At 33.4% G+C, this 22,279-nt stretch overlaps 1 protein-coding gene across 4 annotated transcripts in view; it reads right to left on the minus strand.

Annotated features, from left to right (window-relative positions):
* Positions 1-22,279, minus strand: part of LOC138807216 (single-stranded DNA-binding protein 2-like) — a 154,261-nt gene that overhangs the window by 52,802 nt on the left and 79,180 nt on the right. For all 4 annotated transcript variants that reach the window (XM_069992815.1, XM_069992814.1, XM_069992813.1 and 1 more), the window contains exon 3: positions 3,897-3,956. In XM_069992815.1, coding sequence (XP_069848916.1) covers positions 3,897-3,950 — 54 coding nt within the window. In that variant the 5' untranslated portion in view covers positions 3,951-3,956. The remainder of the gene's footprint in view (positions 1-3,896; positions 3,957-22,279) is intronic.

Here is a 22,279-nt window from a genome sequence, read left to right on the forward strand (position 1 = left end):
TTCAGAGTTAGCGTATGCTTACCAACTATTATATTCTTTTTCTTTACCATACAGGAACTACATATTAACTATTAATAAAGGAGAACTTACCGACTGAGTTTATCAGAAGAAAAAAATCTATTTTCATTAATCTATATATGTAATTAATATCTTTTTACAATTATAAATGTAATATGTGTGCTTAATGAAATTTTAAAAATACTAAATTTCTTTTTTAAAAAATTCAAAATTTCCCAACCTAGAAATAAAGCATATAGTTTCTACAGTCATCTTGAAATTTATGAGCATGTGTATGATGAGAGATGTATAGTGAATGAGAGAAAACTCTCATATGGTAAGAGTGAGAAATACATGCTTTGAGCTTTTTTTTTTAGTGTATGGTAATGAATCATATACACTTCAGAATATCAATAAATTTAATTCTATAGCATATCTTTTAATATCTGCATGCTGTTAACTGCTCACCTATGTATTGGCAAATATATATATATATATTTTTTTTTTGGGGGGGGGGTCCGGTTGTGGGGCCTGAACTCTGGGCCTGGGCGCTGTCCCCCAGTTCTTCAGCTCACGGCTAGCGCTCTACCACTTGAGCCATAGCGCCACTTCCAGCTTTTTTCTTTTTCTTATGTGGTGCTGAGGAATCGAACCCAGGGCCTCATGCATGCAAGGCAAGTGCACTACCATTGAGCCACCTTCCCAGCCCCTTGGCAGATATTTTTGAGGATCTGAATACTACTGTCAGAGGTAGAATGCTTTTAGAACAGCAAATTCCCATTTTCTGTTATCAATTCATGTATCTATTTGCATTGTTTGAGGAATGGTAAGTAAGGTATGGTGATTTATTGTTGGCATCATTCATCGACAATTTCTGAGTTTCAGGCTATTTTTATTCCTCCTCATAGTGTAGAATAAATGCTGTGAGTTTTTGCAACTAGGTATTTTATCTATGAGAAGGGGAAAGAGCTGCTCTACTTCAGGTAACAGATGCTTCAACAACACAGAGCTTTCAAAGAGCTGAACCAATTTCAATGTAAATTTGTATGATTAGGTCATTCTGTGGACTTAGTTTCTATACTTCGTGTTTCTTTGTATACATTAACTCTTTGTTGTATTTTACTTTTTGTTTTTGTTTTTGTTGTTGTTGTTGTTGTTGTTGGTCTTGAGGCCTGAACTTTGGGCCTGGGCACTTCCCTCAGCTCTTCAGCTCAAGGCTAGCGCTCTACCACTTGAGCAACAGCACCACTTCTGGCTTTTTCTGCTTATGTGGTGCTGAGGAATCAAACCCAGGGCCTCATGCATGCAAGGCAAGCACTCTACCACTGAGCCACCTTCCCAGCCCCTGTATTTTACTTTTTGTGACTTAACTTTCCTTTCATCATTTTAGGAGCAATTTACTACTATCTGTTTCCATTTTTTCTATGTATTTTTCTATATATTGCTCTTTTTATATTTCTAATATATTCTTTTCTATATAGTTTCAACACATTGATATGTGAGATTTCTAAAATAGTATAAGCCATTATAGATTTAGTCTAGAGATGTAAAAATCATTTCAGCAAAGTTTAAACTAAAATCTATAGTCTCATGACCAGTAATTTTAAATTGTGAAGCATCTGTTTACTAACAAAATAACTTTCACATATTCAAAATGTCTAGCCTATGGCACTGAATAACTTATTTAATTGTCTAATTTCTTAGGTACAATCTATAATAAGGAAAAGTTTTAGCAGATTAACTTAAAACTCAACTTAAAAGCTTTTTTCTTATTTTTATATTCATTCAAATTAATTAACAAAGTTAGGACAACTCCATTTAATGACTGCATAATAAAACTGAAGAATCAGATTTGTGCTTAAAAAGTTATGCTCTTGAAAATTTTCTTAAAATACTATTATTTATATTACCAGTACAATTATTTTTTAAAATAGCACAAATATAAATTATGTAAGTTCAACTAATATCTATATGAATTAGCAAAGTTTATGTGTGTGTATGTGTGTGTGTGTGTGTGTGTGTGTGTGTATGTGTGTGTGTGTGTGTCTGTCTGTCTGTCTGTCTCGGGGGCACTGACTTGACAAACATAGCTATGCTTTAAAATAGATTTTAATTGTATCTTTAGAAACTCCAATGATAATACATATGTGGTTTAAAAAATCTTCAAATAAATTAATTTTATAGACTCAAATTGATACCACTGACTAGTCTTAAAAGTGTGTCTTATATTCTCTAAAGATAAAATACCTAGTACAGTATTTTATACATGAGAGAAATGTCAAGAATATCACATGAACACAACTCCATAATTTTATCATATTTTCAGCATATATCCATCATTACTATAGAACTAATTGTATAGTTAAAAATATGTGAATAATATAACAAGAATTTCACATTTTTCTAATTCAGAGTTTCTGGAAACTTTTATATCTATAATATACAAAAGTTAGGGATGGGGTATTTGAAACATCTTAAAGGCACTAATAAGATAAACATATTTTTATCTTTTATAAAGAAAAATTTAAATACTCAGACATCTATAAAGTAGATTTGACTGTCAATAACAAAGGTTCACCCACAGAGTAAATTCCCATATGCTGGCATAAGTGGCATCTGTGTACTTTTCTGTCTTATTTCATGCCATGTACCCCTGGCCCAATGTATTGCTTACAGATTGAGTCTGTAGGAGAAAAATGTCCCAGCTGCTAACTTGAGACCTGCCAAGCACTGAAATCACTGGACAACCCAGTGCTGCTTCCTGCTTGAATATATCCCTAAGGGTGGATCCTGGGTGTTGGTACTCCCTGATGTGCACTTAAAGCAGGGGAAGTCAGCAAATTAGGACACTTCAAAGACACAGTGTAATTTCAATATGAGTTTGGAGCAGAGGAATAGAATTCTGTTGCTATTAAGTTAATTAGTTACTGCAACTTTCTTGTTCCATTTTCGGTAGCGAAAAATTTAGATGTGCTAAGAGGTTAAGAATAACAAGGAGAAATTATTCTGATTTTACTTTATGTGTTAAAGTAAAATTAAATTAAATACCATTGACGTATGCAAACAACAGAATTAGAGAAAATGTTAAGATAATTTCCTTCTTATAAAGATTCTATATTGATGAGATTTAAATTTCTTAGTGCATTATATACATATATACATATTGGCTACACCCTAAAACTAAACTGTAAACTCATTGCAAGTAAAAATTGTGCTTTATTCTCCTTAGTAAATAAGTGTTTATTGTATTGATTTTAAAACCTACTTGAAAACAGAACATTTTCAAGCTTAAATCTTTAAGAAAAAAGAGATTAGGAGATTTATTGTTAAATATTTACTGATAGGTTTAATCCCAAGAAACAGCTAGTTATTTGTTTGAGATGCCATTACAACTAGGCAAAATTGTATGAATATTAAATCATGATGTTGAGGCTATATTATACTAAACCAAAGTATGTTCCTAAGAAATGTTCACAGTACTTCAATCTTTTGATTGAGAGGACAATCAACATTTACCAAAATTATACAAATCTTTAAAATTAAGTTCACAGTATGAGATAGACTTCAATGGTGAGTGAACTTTTTCTCTCTGAAACAATCCAGACAGTTTTAGGGTTGCAAGCCACATATAGTTCTTGACCTGACTATTCAAATCTGTATTGTAGTATAAAAGTAGTAACAGACAATAATTAAATGGATCTACGTGGCTGTGTTCCCAACAAAACTATTCATAGAAATAGCCAGTCCTTAAAGTAGATAATATATTACTGGAAGTAGCATTAATTGAACTAGATAAGGGATATTCTTATATTTTTATAGAAAAAGAAGTACTTGTGATGTTTTCTTTGTTGATTAAAAGAAAAACAAAAACAAAAACGTAAGTAGTACACAAATCTTACCTGATTAGGTATCCTCAGTGGGGGTCGTGGACCTCCAGGGTAACGAGGTGACATAAAAGGCTATTGAAGTAAAAAAGATAAACAAAACAAAAACAGCATGATATAAAATGCATATCTGCAAGTAAACTACTTAAATTTTTTTACAATTAACTCTAAAGCATAAAGCATTTTACTTTCCTTCCTGTGGGTACCTTCACTAAAATAAATATGTCCAAGAAAAATATCACCTTATTTTTTTTTTACCTTGGAAAACATTTGGAAAATTCCCAAAGAAATTGCTAAAAACATTAAGAATGACTAAAGTGAGTACAGCGAAAACTTTTTAAAAATACAAATAATGACAGTTAATTGCTAACAAATAGGACTAAGAAAAGGTGATGTAATCTTAAGACTTCAGGAGAAAGCTTGTTATTTTGTTACACAAATTAAGTTCTGAATATATACTCTTCATTGAGTTGAAATATTTGCTTAATGCTTTCCCTTAATAATTTTAAAGTTTACAAATTTCATCTTTTCTTTTTATCTTTTTAATTTTTAATTTTTATATGTTTTTATTGTAAAAATACTGTACAGAGGGGTTACAGTTACATGAACAAGATAATGAGTACATTTTCTATCATGCTTTGTTACCTCCTCCTTTGTTTTTCCCCTACCATCCCTTCCCTCCCACCTCCATAACTACACTCTCCACCTCCCCCCCCAAATTGTAAAGTTTGTTTTTCAACATAGTGTCTTGTGCATCTCATTGTTACAATGGGTCAGCCTGTATCCCTATTTAAGCATTTTTTTTCGCCTTCCCCTCCCCAAATTAGAGAAGTGTATATGCAAGATGCAGGGCACGGACATCAAATACAGTGAAAACAGGGGTTATACCATAAGGGAGGAACATACAAAGAAACAAAAAAATCACATTATAAATATGTTAGAAACAATAGCAAGTAAAAAAAAAAACCTCTTGTGTCCCTATCATGGGGTTCATTTTGCTTAACATCATTTTATATAATCATATGTACATTGCTTTGGACCTTTTCTGCTTTTGCATCTCATTAAATGGCAAAGACGCTTCTTTTCTAGGAGCCGAAATAAGCTCTGACGTTGTTTCATTATGGGTTTGCTATCATTTAAGATTGACCAGAATTTTTTACCTAATTTTTATTGTTAAGAAGTTGTACAAAGAGATTTCTAGTCCATAAATCAGGTTATGAATATGATGTTTCTTGATCGATGGCAACCTTTCCTTCATTCATACCCATTTCATACCTTCCCATCCAGATGCTCAAATTATATAGTTCAAGCTTTACATAATATATATTGAATATAATGACTGTATTTGTTCACCCTTTCTACCTCCATTCCTGTGGCGCTCTCATTCCCTGCCCCCAATATATTTCTACTTCCTGGTATTCATTTTGTTGAACAGTAGTTCATTAGTTGTTCTGAAGAGTTAACACCAGTGAGCTCTTTCCCTAAGTATACAATCTTCTCTTACTCCTGAGGAGCTGTGCTTACAGGCACAAATCATCATGCTTGGCCAAAGTCACTTTGAAATGAAATACAAAAAATTACTAGATTCCAAAAATTGAGACAAATATTAAATGTCTCTTTTGAAATAGAGCACATGAGATCAGTATGTTCATCTCAATGTAAAAAGACATTCAAGTGTTAATTTATTTGAATATTTGAAGGGATGATATTTTCTTTTTAATGGATAGCCTTTGGGGATGAATGTATGTTAATAGGATTATCTGTACTTTCCTGACTCTGAGGTCCTAAAAAGACTGATGTTAGGTACGGTCAATATATGTGGAGGTTCAGAAACTGACGGATGCCTACAAAATAAAAATGCAAGAGGCAAATTATATCCACTTTTAGTCAACTTATTTCCTCTTATATATCTTCTTTAAAAAAATGCAAATTATGGGGCTAGGAAGGTGTCTCAGTGGTAGAGTGCTTGCCTTGCATGCATGAGGCCCAGGGTTCAATTCCTCAGCACCACATAAGCAGAAAAGCTGGAAGTGGTGTTGTGGCTCACATGGTAGAGTGCTAGCCTTCAGCTGAAGAGCTGAGAGACAGTGGCCAAGGCCCAGATTTCAGGCCCCATGACCGACAAAAAAGAAAGAAAGAAAGAAAAAGTGCAAACTATGTTTTTAGGAGAGAAAGGAAAGAAAAAGTAACCCACAAACTTGACTTGCGTATATGCAAATATATAATTAAAGCATATAGTGATGAAAGTCTAGGTTATTTTGATAAAAATCTACTTTTATCTAAAGATCATTTTGCTTTAAGTACTTTAACATAAAATTAGTTGTTACAATACAGGCTCTTAACATTCAGATTGATTCTGAAATTGATTAGCTCATGTAACACAGTAGAAGGTTCAGAGAGTTATGCATGGGGCAACTGAGAATATCTAATATCTGTATTTCCCTATTTAAAAGCCAATTTGCTTCCAAATATGATTCAAGATAATAAAACAAACGAATTCTTTTTATGTCAAATGCTAATCTGTCCTAGAGATTATACGTACTGTTAGTACAAATTCTATCTGTTGGCAGATATTTTAGTACTGGCTGTACTCTTTGAAGAACCTGTTCAAAGAGTCCTTAGTTCTGAGAGTGAACTTGCTTTTTATATTTGGGGCACTGTTTATTTTTTGTTTCATTCTGTTGTTTAAAAATGACATTAACTCCCTTTTTAAAAAGTTATTTATAACGAGCAAAGGACCTGCACTCTAGTTTTTCTACAACTACTACTATTTAACAGAATGAGCTTGGTGTGATAAGCTTTGAAGACTTTAGTTTTCTCAACCTGAAAATAAGGGAACTGCATAAATTGACTTCCAAAATCCTTCATAAAAAAAAAGTATTCAGGATTCTGTGTTAATTACTTTCAACCTAACCCTTAAATCTAAAGATGAGTATATTGTAGGTAGTTTAAATACCTGAAGTGTGTGTAGGGGTAGAGTTAAAATATGGGGTGAGGATAAAAGCATATGCACCCAAGACACAAACCATCTTTATCAATGAGAAAGAAAATTTTTACCATATCTTCGAGAAAAGGAAATCATAGTTAAAAAGAACTATTCTAGCAAACAATGATGTTCTTCTTTGTTGTTATACTAAAGGTCAAATGGGGAAAAAAGGAATAGAACTTACTGATTAGAATGTTTGGTGTAGTTCATTCATTCAACAAAGCTTATGAAATCCTACCTATGTGGGTGGTAGTTATCAGTGAACAAAGTAGATAAAAATCGCTGCCCTTTCCTTAGGATGTTTTACATGCATAGTCTGATAAGTATAGGAGAAACAATTTCCTGGAATAATTGTTCTCTACATTAATCCACCTATCTGTAACAAATAGAAATGTTCTCTTCAGCAAATTGCAATTTATCAATGAAAACCCAAAGAAAATAATATTTCAACCTGATGTCTTCCTTGGAGTCATATTATATCATCCACAAATGACAGAACAAGAAGTGTTACTACGCTTTAAAAAATTTTCCAAATTAGATAAAAGATAAAGATTATGTTGTTTATAATATAAGGAAAATTCTGGTAGCAGAATTAGTAATCTAACAGAAATTGCATTTGGAGGTAAAAGTTAGTGTTTGTATATTTTTTTTGTTATGTATGTTGTGAACAAAATGTTTATATACCCACAGACTTTATATGCTGAAACTAATATCCAGAATGATGGTATTTGGAGGTGTGGCCTTGGAACATATTTACAGGTAGTGAGGGTAAAGTCTTTAGGAATGGGATTAGTTTCTCTCCCTCCATTCTTTCCTCTCCTGCCTCACACCCATAAAAGTAAACTACTGTTTGCATACCAGAAAGATGGCCCTCAGCAGGAACTAAATTCACTGCTAACTTGATCTTGAATGTTCCTACCTCAGAACTCTGAGAAATAAATTCTGTTGTTTAAACAAGGTTGTCTGTGATATTTTTATAACAGTAGCCCAAACTGACAGATATAGTCTATAAGAAATAGCATAATCCAAAACAAAGAAAAAAAAGCCATCATAAAACCAATAAATATTGATGATAAAAATGAAATGAAAATATTCTAACAAAAACACAAACCATGTGTCCAGACTGTTTCCCCCAAGTAGTATTTTAGAGCAGAAAAAGAGCATTTACAATCATTTTTATTTCAAAAAGAATGTCAATGAAGTTGAACGAATTATTATTTTCTAATGTATTAGTCATGGAATTTTAATGTTTCTCAAAAGGAGATTTTCCTTTAACCCTTCCCCTTTATAATATTTATAACATTTATAATAAAATGTGACCTAATATTTGAATTTCTTTTCGATACATTTAAAAAAATAGGATTTTAAGAGTTTACTAGACCAGCTTTCTTTTGTGCAAAAGAGACCCAAAGATGAAATTTCTTAACTCACAGTTTAGCTTCAATAGATAGATAGATAGATAGATAGATAGATAGATAGATAGATAGATAGATACTTTTCCTTCTCTGCTTCAAAATTGGCTATTTATAGAATAATGACATGTACATACCCTTCAAGTAATGACCACTAACCATAAACAAACTGCTTGACTTAGCATTTCCTCTCAGGCCTCCCAGCAACTGTGCAGCCATTCACTTAATGTAGACTTCTTTACCCTTGCTACCACTCAAATATGAAAAATTAAAAACACAGTGAGATTTCAGGTAAGCAAGTTAATATGCATGTAAAGCACTAATTAGCATGTGATCTTGACAATCCTGACTAAAAGGAATACCATGAATAAAATAAATTTAACAAGTTCTATCTTTTTTCTTAAACATATTTGGTGGAACTTGCATAATACCTACAATCTGTTTTATTTGTGTTTTTATGATAAATTCTAGCAGAGACTTGACAACAGGTAGAGAATGGTGATAAATGGATGTGATATTATTAGATCATCCCCATTATAATAAAAATGTCCATCGTAATGTGATAACTGATAATGAGGTTCTTAAGGAAGGGAATGAAGCAATTAGTACAGTCTTAGAATATACAGAGCAAGCATCCAGTACATATTTGTTTGGTTGATTAATGATGCATTGACAGTCATGAACAACAATGATGGAAATCTCTTAAAACCAGGCAAGAGTGCATTAAGCCCTAGTCTCACTTGGTCTCTTTATTTGTTTCATTAAAAGTAATACCTAAGCCAGCACTGGAGGCTCACGCCTGTAATCCTAGCTACTCAGGAGGCTGAGATCTGAGGATCTTGGTTCAAAGCCAACCCGGTCACGAAAGTTCATGAGCCTCTTATCTCCAATAAACCACTCAGAAAACCAGAAATGATGCTGTGTGACTAAGGTGGTAGAGCACTAGCCTTGAGCTGAAGAGCTGAGGGACAGTACCCAGGCCCAGAGTTCAAGCCCCACGACCAACAACAACAAAAAAAGTAATACCTATTGATATTGTAAAGAGTAAACCTCTGGTTATTTGATGAAAAAAGTGTTTATAAAATATGTCTACATAGAAAAATTCTGCCAAAATAGGATAAATTGTATCTTCCAGACAACCTAGTAATATTAAGAATGAACAGAGAGTAACCTCAAGAAGATATGGAATTATAATTACAATATCTATATGAACATATTAACAGAGCTTATAATTTAGATGACTAATAAGGGCTTCTATTTTCTACTTCTGCGGTCAGATTTTTCTGTTTCTGTAGTGTCCTATTTAAAATAATAGTTCTACTACTACTAATGGTTCTACCAGTGGTTCTACTAAGTAGACATATTTAGTAATTAACCAGCTTTGGGTATAAAAAGTATACTAGGCAAGTTACTCATGACTTGAGCAGAAATGTTTGAAACTAATTTGTCTTTTCCTGAAGCATAGACAAGCCATTAGAACTGCTAACAACTCTAGATAGCAGTTAACTGGTTGGTTGTTAGTCTCATCTAATGTCACATTTCTATTCTGATACCAATATTTTTAAATATATTATGAAAACTTGTATTTCTTTTTTTTTGGGGGGGGGGTCCGGTCGTGGGGCCTGAACTCTGGGCCTGGGCGCTGTCCCTCAGCTCTTCAGCTCAAGGCTAGTGCTCTACCAGTGAGCCACCTTCCCAGCCCAAAAGCTTGTAATTCTTATACCAAGTCTCAGCAACACATTTGCAAAAACATGTTTCACTAAGAAAAACTTCAGCATTTGAGTAAAAAACACACACACACACAAAACCAAACTGCTTTCTTTCCCTTTATTACTTTTTCTGGTGATAGTACTGGGTTTGAGGACAGGTTCCTCACACTAACTAGGCTGCCCCTCTACCACTTAAGGTTGCTGGGGGCTGGCTTCAAACTGTAATCCTCTGGCTCTCAGCTTCCTAAGTAACTAGGATTTTAGGTGTGAGAAGCCACTGGAGCTTGGCTAAATATTCTGCTTTCTTAGTACCCTATTGTGTTTAACTATCTTTAGACCAAAAACCTGTAAGAAAAAGATTGTTTGCCAAAAAGTAATTTGCTTTTCCCTGAACACTCAGGTAAAGATTCAAAGTACAAAGTAAAATACAACCTGGAAAAATATAGGCTATCTTCAGTAATTTCATTCACTACTTAAGTATCAAATATATGTATCTCTTGGTCCTATGTAAAAATAGCTTTTAGAACAGTAACAGTCTTTCATATTTTCAATATTGTGTTTTGAGCAAAGTAGGACATAATTTGATAATAAAATAATTCTACAGTTTAAAATATCTTTTAGAATATGAAAAATATGACAAGATATAATTATTTATTCATGGGGTTCACAGTCTTAGCAAGTGAATAAAATATATTTACTATAAATTTAACCAAAAGCATAAACATTATTTTACAAACTATTTTTGTATTTATATTTTAAATTCTTTTAAATGATTTTCTAATATAGACTTCTATTATATATTTTACTTGCAATAATCCCCTTAAATTAAATGGATTAACTTTCTTTGAAGTCTTATGCTACTAATAATAAATAATATTGGAAATCATGTTTTGGAAAAACCTTAGCGTATTGTAACTTCCTTATTTCAACTGGGCTATATTTCATATGAATGTTTACATTTTTATTTTTATAATTCCATGAAATGTTTCATGAATTTTCTGCAGAAAAGTAATGATGCATAAATTATACATCAAGTGAATTTAAACTTCCGTTATAATTCATACATCTTAATTTGTTTAGTTCCTTTTCTGTTTTACATGAACATCTCCATCAGACATTACTGACACCCCAATGAATAAGACACTCTTGATTAACACATTTTAATTCCAACTAGTACTAAACTAATTTAGCTCACAAAATGACATACTTGTACTGGCATATTCTGCTGATCAGCATAAGTATGTAGTTTGTCTCCCATACATCTTAGATATTCTTATCATCATCAACACTTAATTAAAATAACTCACATAAAATAACTGTAAAGTAATAACAGACCCGGTTTCCTTGATGGTATTTTGGCAAGGCTAATCCTACACAGCACAGTGTTAAAAGCAGAATACATATTTTGATATGGATTCAATCTAAACATCAAAATTGGTCCCATACATTACAGCCTTTTCAAGAGATGAGACTATTTCTCATTATCATATAATCATTGGGGATAGGTATACTGCAGACTTCTGGGTTGTAAATAGGGACTAGTCTAAAACACTGTAAATGTTTAAATAACATTCTATAAAATTAACCATTTTATATTTGTATATTTATATGTATGTGTTAATAAATATATGGATATATTTATTATTTTTAAGTCAATCTGTATTTCAAAATATGCAAAGACATACACTGTTTTTGCTTCTTTGAGATGAGTAGTTAAGGTCTTCTACAATGCACCCTTCTTGTTCCCCTGCTGGTACCCTGATGTTAGAAAATTTTCAGAGTAAACAGTAATCCTTTCAAATGCCCAACAGGTTAAAACATTTATTAAAGACATTGGCCTATAGCTTGGTCTTCTAATATAACTGGCTAATTATAAATACTTTAACTTTCCTTAGAAACAAAATCATACTACCACATTCGTTTGGTGATGTGGTTATAAAGAAGTTCATATTTAAAGTTACTTAGTTCACATGTGAACTATATGGGTATTTTTCTAAAGAATAGATCTTCAAATAAATTATTGTTGCATCAAAAGTTTGTTTGATATTAAAGCTTTCTATATCACTTTACATTCTCCTCCTTGAACACTATATTTGGTTTGCAGCATACCATGCCACTTGATTCTTTTCCTATTTCATTTGTTCTTCCTTCCTTTCTTTCTTTTCTTTCTTTCCTTTTTTTCCTTTTCTTTTTTTTTTTTTTTTTTTGTTGGTTGTGGGGGCTACACTCTGAGCCTGAGTGCTGTCCCTCAGCTCTTCAGCTCAAGGCTAGCTCCCTACCAATCGAGCCACAGTGCCACTTCTGGCTTTTTTCTGCTTATGTGGTACTAAGGAATTGAACCCAGGGCTTCATGCATAGAGACAAGCACTCTACCACTGAGCCAACTTCCCAGCCCGTGTTATTCTTTCTTAGTTCTTTGATGCTACTTTTCCATCTCCTTGACTTCTTAATGTTGAACTCCCTGGAATTTCTCATTGTATAGTTTCTTTTCTCCAACTACACCCACTACCTGGGTATTGGCATCTAGGCTCATAGCTTTAAATATAATCCCTATGCTAATGACTCATAAAATTACATTCCAGCCTGTCTCAACCAAAAATATCCATGCTCCGGTATCTTATTCTTTACTCAATATCACTGGTATGATTAATAGCCACCATATCCTTAGCACATTCATGATTAAAATTCTGAACTTTCTTCTCATACTTTTTCTTGAAGTTTTACGTCTATGAATAAATGTCAACTCTTTTTTTTTCCAGCTGAAAACATGCCAAATATCTCTGCAGTCATCCTTGACTTGTCTTTTTAATCTCTCCAACAAAATTCCAGACTGTCACCAAAATCTGTTTGCTGTAACTTCAATATATGTAGAGAATCCAGTCACTTTTTCTCTGCTGCTACCTTGGTAGCATTATTCTCTTCTAGGACTATGTAATGAAATCCAACCTGGTCTTGTTTCTACATTTTCCTTATACAGATTAATCTCAACATATAGTCAACAGGATTCTGTTAAAAGCCCACACAGAGATAGTAAAATTTGAAGCATGTATAAGAACCTACAATGATCTACTCAGTAAGGCTTTCTGTAACCTACAACTTCATATCTATTCACCCCAGTTTACAAACAATTTTAACTATCCAGATCTCCTTGTTCTTTGAAAAAGAAAAAAAAAAGGTCATGCTTTGAACCCAGGGCTTGTTTGTTTCTCTGCTTACAACAGTATTTTCCTATTTATCAAAAGATTTGTTTCCTTATTTCCTTCAAATCTTTGCTGAAACGACATCTTTTTTAATGAGTCCTTTTCTGACCACCCTGAACAAAACTTTTGGAATGGTGTTTATTTAACCTTACTTTTTATTTTCCTCCAGAGCCCTTATTACTAATAGATCATATATTTTAAAATAATTGTTAATTTTATTTACTGTTTGTTTCCCTTACAGACTTTTATGTTCTATAAGGATATGGATTTTTTGTTGTTGGATGAGTAGGAGGAAACTATTTTTTAAGAGATGTACAAGATGTTATGTCAAAAATGAACTTTACAACTTTGGCGAGGGGGGTGGGAGATGGGAAGGGAAACAAAGGAGGCAACAATGCTTGATAAGAAATGCACTCATTACCTTGCCCATGTAATTGTAACCCCTCTGTACAGTATTTTCACAATAAAAAAAAAAACGAAACAAACAAAATCATTGGCAGTCTTTGTGTTTCTCCAGTTACAGCCTGTACCACTCATCTGTTAAACATAAAATAAACAAGAACAATTAAACATGTAGATTTCTAATACCAGACTACCCATCTTCAAGAATTCTGATAGATTAAGGGCTCAGTAACAATCAGGATTCTTAAATTAGAGGTCCATCAAATACATGGAGAGGAGCACAGCCCTGTGGGTCACTCATGAACTTTCTCTCACCAATATCCATATACCAATATCCATATACATCAGGAGAGGGCCAAATATGGCCTGTTTTTATAAATAAATGTTTTCTGGAACATAACGATGCTTGCTAATTTACATAGTATTTGTGGCTGGTTTTATGCCATAATAAAAGAACTGAGTGACTGTGATAAAAGACCATGTGGTCCACAAGGTCTAAAATATTTACTCTCTGGCTCTATTTACTTTCTAGCCCTTTATAGGAAAAGAATACAAAGCCCTTGATACAGACTATAAAACTAATTATCCCTGAACATCCCCTACTGGTATGTTACTTAAAACAAAAAAGAACCAGGTACCCATGGCTCATGTCTATAATCCTAGCTATTTAGGAGGCTAAGATCTGAGGTTCAAAAACAGCCCAATCAATAAAGTCCCTGAGACTCTTAGCTCTAATTAACTACCCAAAAGGCAGAAGTGGAACTGTGGCTCAAGTGGCAGAGTGTCAGCCTTGAGTGAAAAACTATGGGACGATACTCAGACCCTGAATTCAAGCCTAGTACACACACACACACACACACCAAAACAACAACAACAAAAACAACAACTACCAAATGACAGAAGAGGCCAAAGGCTTTCTAAGACAAACTTTAGATAATGTTATCCACCAAATATATTAATTATTCTTAGTTGAATATATTTAGCAACTGTTCATTTTTAATTCCCAAAGAATGACCTTTTATCACTTTACATTATGGATGGTAGGAAGGAAGAAAGGAAGGAAGGAAAAAAAGAAGGGAGGTCATTTTTGTTCTGTAACCAACATTAACTAAAAATTTAAATCATGCTATAAATAGCCTTGACATACTTGTAATTTGCTCTATATAAATTTTTTATCAAGAGACTTTAACAAAAACAGAAGCAATCTGGAAAGTATTTTCAATTATATGATAATTCCCAAAACAAAAGTACAGTTTCAAATTATGTGAAAAATAGTAAACTCTTAACATATTTGATTTTCATGCACATTTATTAATTCAAAGTAAAAATCTTTGAAATCTTTAGCTTGCAGAAGTAGCATGAAAGTGAAAGAAAAACCAAACACTAGTCTCAAATGGTCAATCTAACTTTGTCTCCAGTATTTGGTTTAACAAACAAGTCAAAACTTAAAAAAAAAAAACCACATGGATTTCTAAGACAAAGATATTTCATTCTGTTTTAAGTAAAAGAACCACATACAGATTCCCAACACTTGATACTTTTTCATTGGCTCCCTGCTCATCTAGTCAGTGCTGAAGGGTCTTTGGTTGTCTGAAAAAAAGCTTATTTAGTTACTCAAGCTGAGAAGTTTTAATTTGTTCTAATAGTTGAGGCCAGAAAAACTATTACCACAGCTGCAGGATAGCATTATCAAAGCTAGCAGCTGTCAGACACCTTTATATATTTTCCAGTTGCTTTTACCTTTATAATAAGGAAAGACTTCTCCATTTTCAACATTTAGAATCTTCTTTAAAAAGATTCAAAAGAAAATAAACCCAATTTTTAACTGCTTGAACTTTGATAAATAAGCAGTCTTTCCTACTATCTAAGTCTGGTCCATTTGTTTCTCAGACATACTATTACTAATATCTGGTTTTAGAAACTATAGATAAGTAGATAGAGCTAAATGTTTTAATAAGTTCATTCTAGTTGAGATTTTCCAGAACTCTCCTCACTCAAACTAAGAAATGTTATAATAATCCTTTGTTTCACAATACAAGATTTACAACTTGTTGAGAATGGAAAGTGAGCTTCTCTGGTTTTAGAATATTTCTAAAGACTAATTTCTCAGGAATAAAAGGAAAGAAAAATCATGGGTGCTAAGTGAAATGAACCCCCAAAATAAGGACACAAGAGGTTTTATCTTTGTCTCTGTTCTTCTTAATGTACTTATAATGTACTATCTGATTTTTTTTGTTTCTTTGTATGTTCTTCCCCCATGGTACCACCCCTGTTGTCACTGTATTTGATTCTGGTGTCATTTATCTTGTATACGCATTATTCTAATTTGGGGAGGGGAAGGAAAATAACAAAATACTGAAATAAGGATACAGGATGACCCATTGTAACAATGAGATGTACAAGACAGTATGTTGAAAATGAACTTTACACCTTTGCAGGGTGGGGGGGCACAGGGGTGGGGGAGGATTTGAGGAGATGGGGAGAAAAGGGATGTAGGGGAAATATAAAGGAGGGTGTAACAATGCTCAATTGGAACTGGACTCATTACCTTGCTCATGTAACTGTAATCCCTCTGCATAGTATCTTTACAATAAAATATATATTAAAAATAATAATCTAATAAAAATCAAATCAGAAAAAAATGATGGGGAGAGAAGACAAACCAAATTTAATAGAAGAAAGGAAGTAGGAAGATATTCAGACTACACAACTAACTGCATAAATATTAGAGTAACACAGACGTTTCTGATAATATTATAGCTAGATTTTGAGAACCTGAACAGGAACAACATACCAGGTAAATATGGATCTCAGGGCATCTTCAAAGTGTAGTAGTTATTCCCAGAGAAAAAACAAATATATTATTTGTTTTAAAGATACATTTAACAATAGATTATTTTTCTTTTTCAGTTTCACGTGTTAAATAATTTTTCTCATATTTGATGCATTTGAATCCTTTTCTTCTAAAAATATCAAGAGTATTGTGTTACTTTGAGCTTTGTATTTTTTTCATGTCGGTTTATGAATGCCATCAATACTGAGCCTTACTAGTAATTAATAATCCCATGGAGAAAATGGGAAAATTCTTACTATTTTTTTCTATATGCATGACTGCTATGTCAAAGCATTAAGTCAGTTTGCTATAGTGACGTGTTGCTAAAAATAGAACCTGTGGAAATAAATCTTGAACAAATGGAGAGATCTTCAAACTACCACTAGATGGCAAAACAGGTTTACCATAGCTACTAGACCTGAAAACAAAATGTGACTTACAAACCTGCTGCAACGTATTTTTTAATGCATCAGTGTTTTGATCAATTTATGTTATAAAATATGGATGGCCACTTTGGTTTGAAACTAAAGTACTTGGTATACTTGATCTTCAGCATGAATTTATAATCTTATCATGTCAAAGCTTTCATTTACAACCGGAATCAATGTATTATTAATTTCAACAGTTTTACTCACAAAAACTGATTTAGTGATTACAATATAGTAAATGTATCATGATAAAATATCAGACAAATGATAAAAATGAACAAGTCTATACACTTTTATACACTAAAATTGAATATTTACAAATGTTTATATCCCTCATTACAGATTCAGGTATTATCAATATTAGTATTACTGAGATATTTCATTGAGTTTTATATAAAAGATACACGTGCTTAGTTAATAGAGTCATAAGTAGATTATAGCTTTTTATAAAGGTGTTTTGTGGTAAAGAGAAGAGGAAAAAAATAAAGCATTTCAGTCCTCCTCAGAAATAAGAAATGTCCTAATGTTCTGTAAATTATAATAAGCTCACAAGAAAAACTTTGCTACTTATCCATAAAATTAATAGAATCAAAGCTAACAGAGTTAATAGTCTAAAATTTTAAAGCACAAAAGAATTAGTACTTCCATTGTTTCATGTAGAGCATTTTACTAAATTATTTTGATCATTTCCTACATTGTTTTGATCACTACAAATGAGTGCTATGAGAATGAATAAAGAACAGGCTGGTGCTATTAATAAATAATTTAAATTTCTTAGTACACTCTGAAACTTTTGAATAGAGCTAAGCAAGATTATAGACTCAGTTCTGTGTGCCACTCATGTGTATTACAATATTTATGCCATAATACGATGTTGTATTTATTCTGCAAGAAACTGCCAAACTATTCTATGGCTACTTCTATGGTAATCCTCATGAGTCTGAGCAGCTAGACTTCCCATTTTCAAAAAGCTCCTCTGAATACACTCATCAGTTTCCTGATAGATGTCACTTTAGGGATTTATAGGAGTTCTTATGCAAATCATTCTTCTGATAAAAAAGACTTGAAGTACATATATGCTTTAAATGACTTGATTTCACTAATCCAGCATCTCCTTTTGCATATGTAAAAAGATCTACTGATGTTATTTAATTGTTCTTTCACTCAGCATCTGAAGCCACCAAAGTTGGAGTGGGAACAATGTCATGAAAAGAAAAGATACTCCATTGCAACAATGAGATGTACAAGTCATTATGTCGAAAAACGAACTTTATAACTTTGGTGGGGGGCGAGGGGGAGGATCGGATGGGGGGAGGGGGGAGTTTGGGAAGGGATGGGAAGGGGAAACAAAGAGGAGGCAGCAATGCTTGATAAGAAATGTATTCGTTATCTTGCCCATGTAATTATGACTCCTCTGTATGGTATTCTCACAATAAAAAAAAAAGACAAGACACTAAATTACAGACAGCCTTGCAGAATGGACAATCTGGAGTATTTATTAAATTTAGAGTTAAAGTTCATTGCAATGATGAAATTACAAGTTTAGAATCTATGATAATGTCACTTGGTAATACATTGTGTCTGCACTTACAATGGAAAAGGGGGCTTGTTTAGTAATGCAAATAGGAATAAAGGAAGTTTATTTAGAACAGTTTCAATGTACTTTTTTACAGTAGAATCACCAAGTGAGTACAATTCAAAACTATTCTAGGTGGTACCTGATGTGCTAATCATAAATTCTTCTTTCTTCATTTAATTCTACTATGCTTAATCTGTTTATAGTCTAGTCCCATTCCAACCATCCTCAAATACACTTTTCATCTCCTCACTAGGAAGATAAATTTAAAACTAAAATATTCTCTTAGAAGGTGAGGGTAATGGGGAGGAACTACCTTTTAGAATTGCATAGTAAAAAAAAAAAAAAAAAGGAGGATAGAAAAAGTGTTTGATACTCCCTTTGAATTAAGCATTACCTGATATTGTAGTCTCTGGCTTCTAAGAGAGCCTTAGTCTCTCTTCTAGCCAGTTTTCTGTTCTTGATATTTTCTATTTGCTTTCAATCTCCATTGTCTTGCACTGACTTTAGGCACTGACTGAACGTGATCTTGAGTGTTCACACTCTCCATATTTAGATCATTCTTAGAGGACAGTATCTCTTTGAAACTGGTTAGAAATTATGTGAACTATGATTATTTGCTATTTCTATTCATGAAAGTCAGCTTCTCTTCATTAACCACATGCATGTGACCAGAATTATGTTGATATATGATTCAATCATTGTAAAAAACATAGTGTTAATATTTAGGAAACAAGCTGTCTCATAACTATATATACTAAAATATAGTTTGTTCTTAAGAGTCTTTTTTTTTCAACATTTCAAAGAGGTGTTTCCAGGGAGACAGACATTTAAGTGGTAAATAGGTGGAACGGGTCCATGGGATTGGCTGAGATAATCCACCTGAATAACTGGTAAAGACTTGTGAATCAAACTTATTTAAATTTTCTTCAAGTTTATGGCTTACTTCATAATGACAACAACATTACAATTATCCAGAGATTAAAAATAGGAATTGCAGAACAAACTTCTAACTCTCTTCTATACTTAATTTGATTAATCATCTAAGCATCATCAAACATAACTAAGAACTGTTTTTTTCCCCTTTGTCATCCTATAGCTCCAGTATTGATTAGGTTCAAAAAGTTGCTTCCTTGGGCTAATATAATCACTAATCTTCTGAAACCCTGTACCTAAAGTCTGTAATAATTTGTTTCTTGTTCATTTTTAAATGTTATTATTTTTGTAGTATTTACAGTATATCCTCTGGTCTTTCCATTCTGTAATTTCTCCCTGAGCAATTAGTCTGTCTACATAGATTCCAGGGCCCTTAATATAATGATGATCCTGTATTCTTTTCTGTCCTAGGCTTCAAACCTATAGGTCCATCAGTTCAATGCACATCTCTACTTGTTAGTGTTGGAGGAACGTCATCTGCCCAACACAAACCTATTTCCCATGCTGCAGTTATTTCCTTAGAAAAGAATATCTCTATTTGGTTCGATTAGGACAAAAAGCCAGGATATGACTTTTAATTCTTTCATTCACACCTTTGGACTTTATTTTTGTGTCTAAAATCTACTGATACCTTTCCATATCCACTATCACCATTTTAGTCAGAATCATCATGAAGTTGCACCTGTTATTAATGTACTAGCCTGCTAAATAGTATCCCTATGTTCAGACTTGTTCTTCTGAGATTCTAAGACTAGTTGGAGTGAATTTCTTTTCTAATAATGCAAATATGAACATGTCCCTCTCCTGTTTGAAATCCTTCAACAGTCTTTTCCTGCTTGGAGGACCAATTTCAAGCTCTTTACTAACCTACAGGGTCCCTTATAGTCCCTTTCAAGTCATTACCGTTCATTCTCTCTTTAGCTAATTACACTTCACTTTTTCCTGATATAAGTGGGTTTCTTTCTCCTTTCCCCTCTAGATTTTGGAATCTTTTTTCTATCTTCCCAGAATATTCTCCCTTTGTCCAATTTGCCTAACTCTTATCTCATCTTTAGATAGTAATTTTAGTTCACGTAGTATTTCCACAATACATTCCTGCCTATGCTTCTCCCAAGATTGGGTTTGGTGGTCTGATTTTCTAAGAAAAAAATCTCCCTATTTAATTCAGCCATTGCCACATTTTCTATACTCTAGCAACTTATTTTTCTCATTTGCCATATTATAGGCTTGAAAAACTTTTTATTGTCAAGGTAATGTACAGAGGGGTTACAGTTACATAAGTAAGATAGACAGTGCATTTCTTGTAGAACTTGTGTTATGCCATCCTCCTTATACCCTCCCCCAAGTGATACAGATCATTTCCAACACATTGTCTTGTGAGTATCGCTGTTGCATTGGGTCTTTGTTTGTCCTTTTGTCCCACCATTTTGTTCTCCTTCCCTTCTCTAATTCAGATAAACATATATACAATACTCAGGGTACCAAAATCAAGTACAGTGATAACAGGATAAACCATGGGAGGGGGGGAACACAAAAGAAAAAAGAAATCACATAGTACATTAAAAACAACAATAACAAAAAAAACCCTCTTGTGTCCATGTCTTGGAGTTCATTTTACTTAGCATCATCATGTACATATATTCAGATGTACATCATTTTACATAGTCATTGGGCTATTAAATTTCTTGTCTAACTTGTTACCCTCTCCCTTATTTTCTCCCTCTTTCCCTCTCCCCCACTCCCTCTCAAGTTGTACAGATCATTTTTCAACATATTGTCTTGTTGCCTGTTGCACAGATTCCCCCTTTGTCCTTTGTCTCACCATTTTGTTGTTTTTCTTCCCTTGCCTAGTTCAGATAAGTGTGTGTGTGTGTGTGTGTGTGTGTGTGTGTGTGTGTGTGTATGTGTGTGTGTGTGTGTGTGTGTGTGTAATACCCAGAGTACCAAAATCAAATGCAGTGAGAACAGGTGAAAATTCATAGGGGGAAAAACACAAAAGAAGAAAGAAATCACACAGTACATTGAGAGCAACAACAAAGAAAAAAACTCTTGTGTCCATGACTTGGAGTTCATTTCATTTAGCATCATTAGTCATATGTACATAACTTTTGAGCTATTCTACCTATCTATCAAGATTATCCTAGATATATGGGGCTGGGAAGGTGGCTTAGTGGTAGAGCGCTTGCCTTGCATGCATGAGGCCCTGGGTTGGATTCCTCAGCATCACATAAGCAAGAAGAAAAAAGCCGGAAGTGGCGTTGTGGCTCAAGTGGTAGAGTGCTAGCCTTAAGCTGAAGAGCTGAGGAATAGTGCCCAGGCCCAGAGTTCAGGCCCCACAACCGGACCCCGAAAAAAAAAAGGGAGAAGATTATCCTTGATATATACTAATTATTACAAATAAGGGAGATCTTGGGACCTATTTTTATTTGGGTCTGGCTTACTTCACTTAATAAGCTTTTTTCCAAGTCCTGCCATTTCTTTACAAGTGGGGCAGTGTCATTATTTCTGATGGAAGCACAGAATTCCATTATATATATCCCATTTTCTTGATCCGTTCATCTACTGAGGGACATCTAAGTTGACTCCATCTTAGCTATGGTGAATAATGTTGCTATAAACATAGTTGTACTGGTAGCTTTGGTGTGGCCTTGTTTGTGGTCATTTGGGTAGATGCCCAGAAGTGGAATTTCTACATCATAGGGAAGCTCTTATGTGTAGTCCTTTGAGGAACCTCGATACTGCTTTTCAGAGTGGTTGAACAAGTTTACACTCCCAACCATGTAGCAGTGTTCCCTTTTGACCACATCCTCTCCAGCATCTGTTGTTATTAGCTTTCTTGATTACATCCATTCTAACTAGGATGAGGTGGAATCTCAATGTTGCTTTGATTTGTATTTCTTTTATGGCCAGAGATCT

The sequence above is a fragment of the Dipodomys merriami genome, unplaced genomic scaffold, assembly GCF_024711535.1.
Source record: "Dipodomys merriami isolate MVZ:Mamm:240054 unplaced genomic scaffold, mDipMer1.0.p SCAF_416, whole genome shotgun sequence".
NCBI lineage: Eukaryota > Metazoa > Chordata > Mammalia > Rodentia > Heteromyidae > Dipodomys > Dipodomys merriami.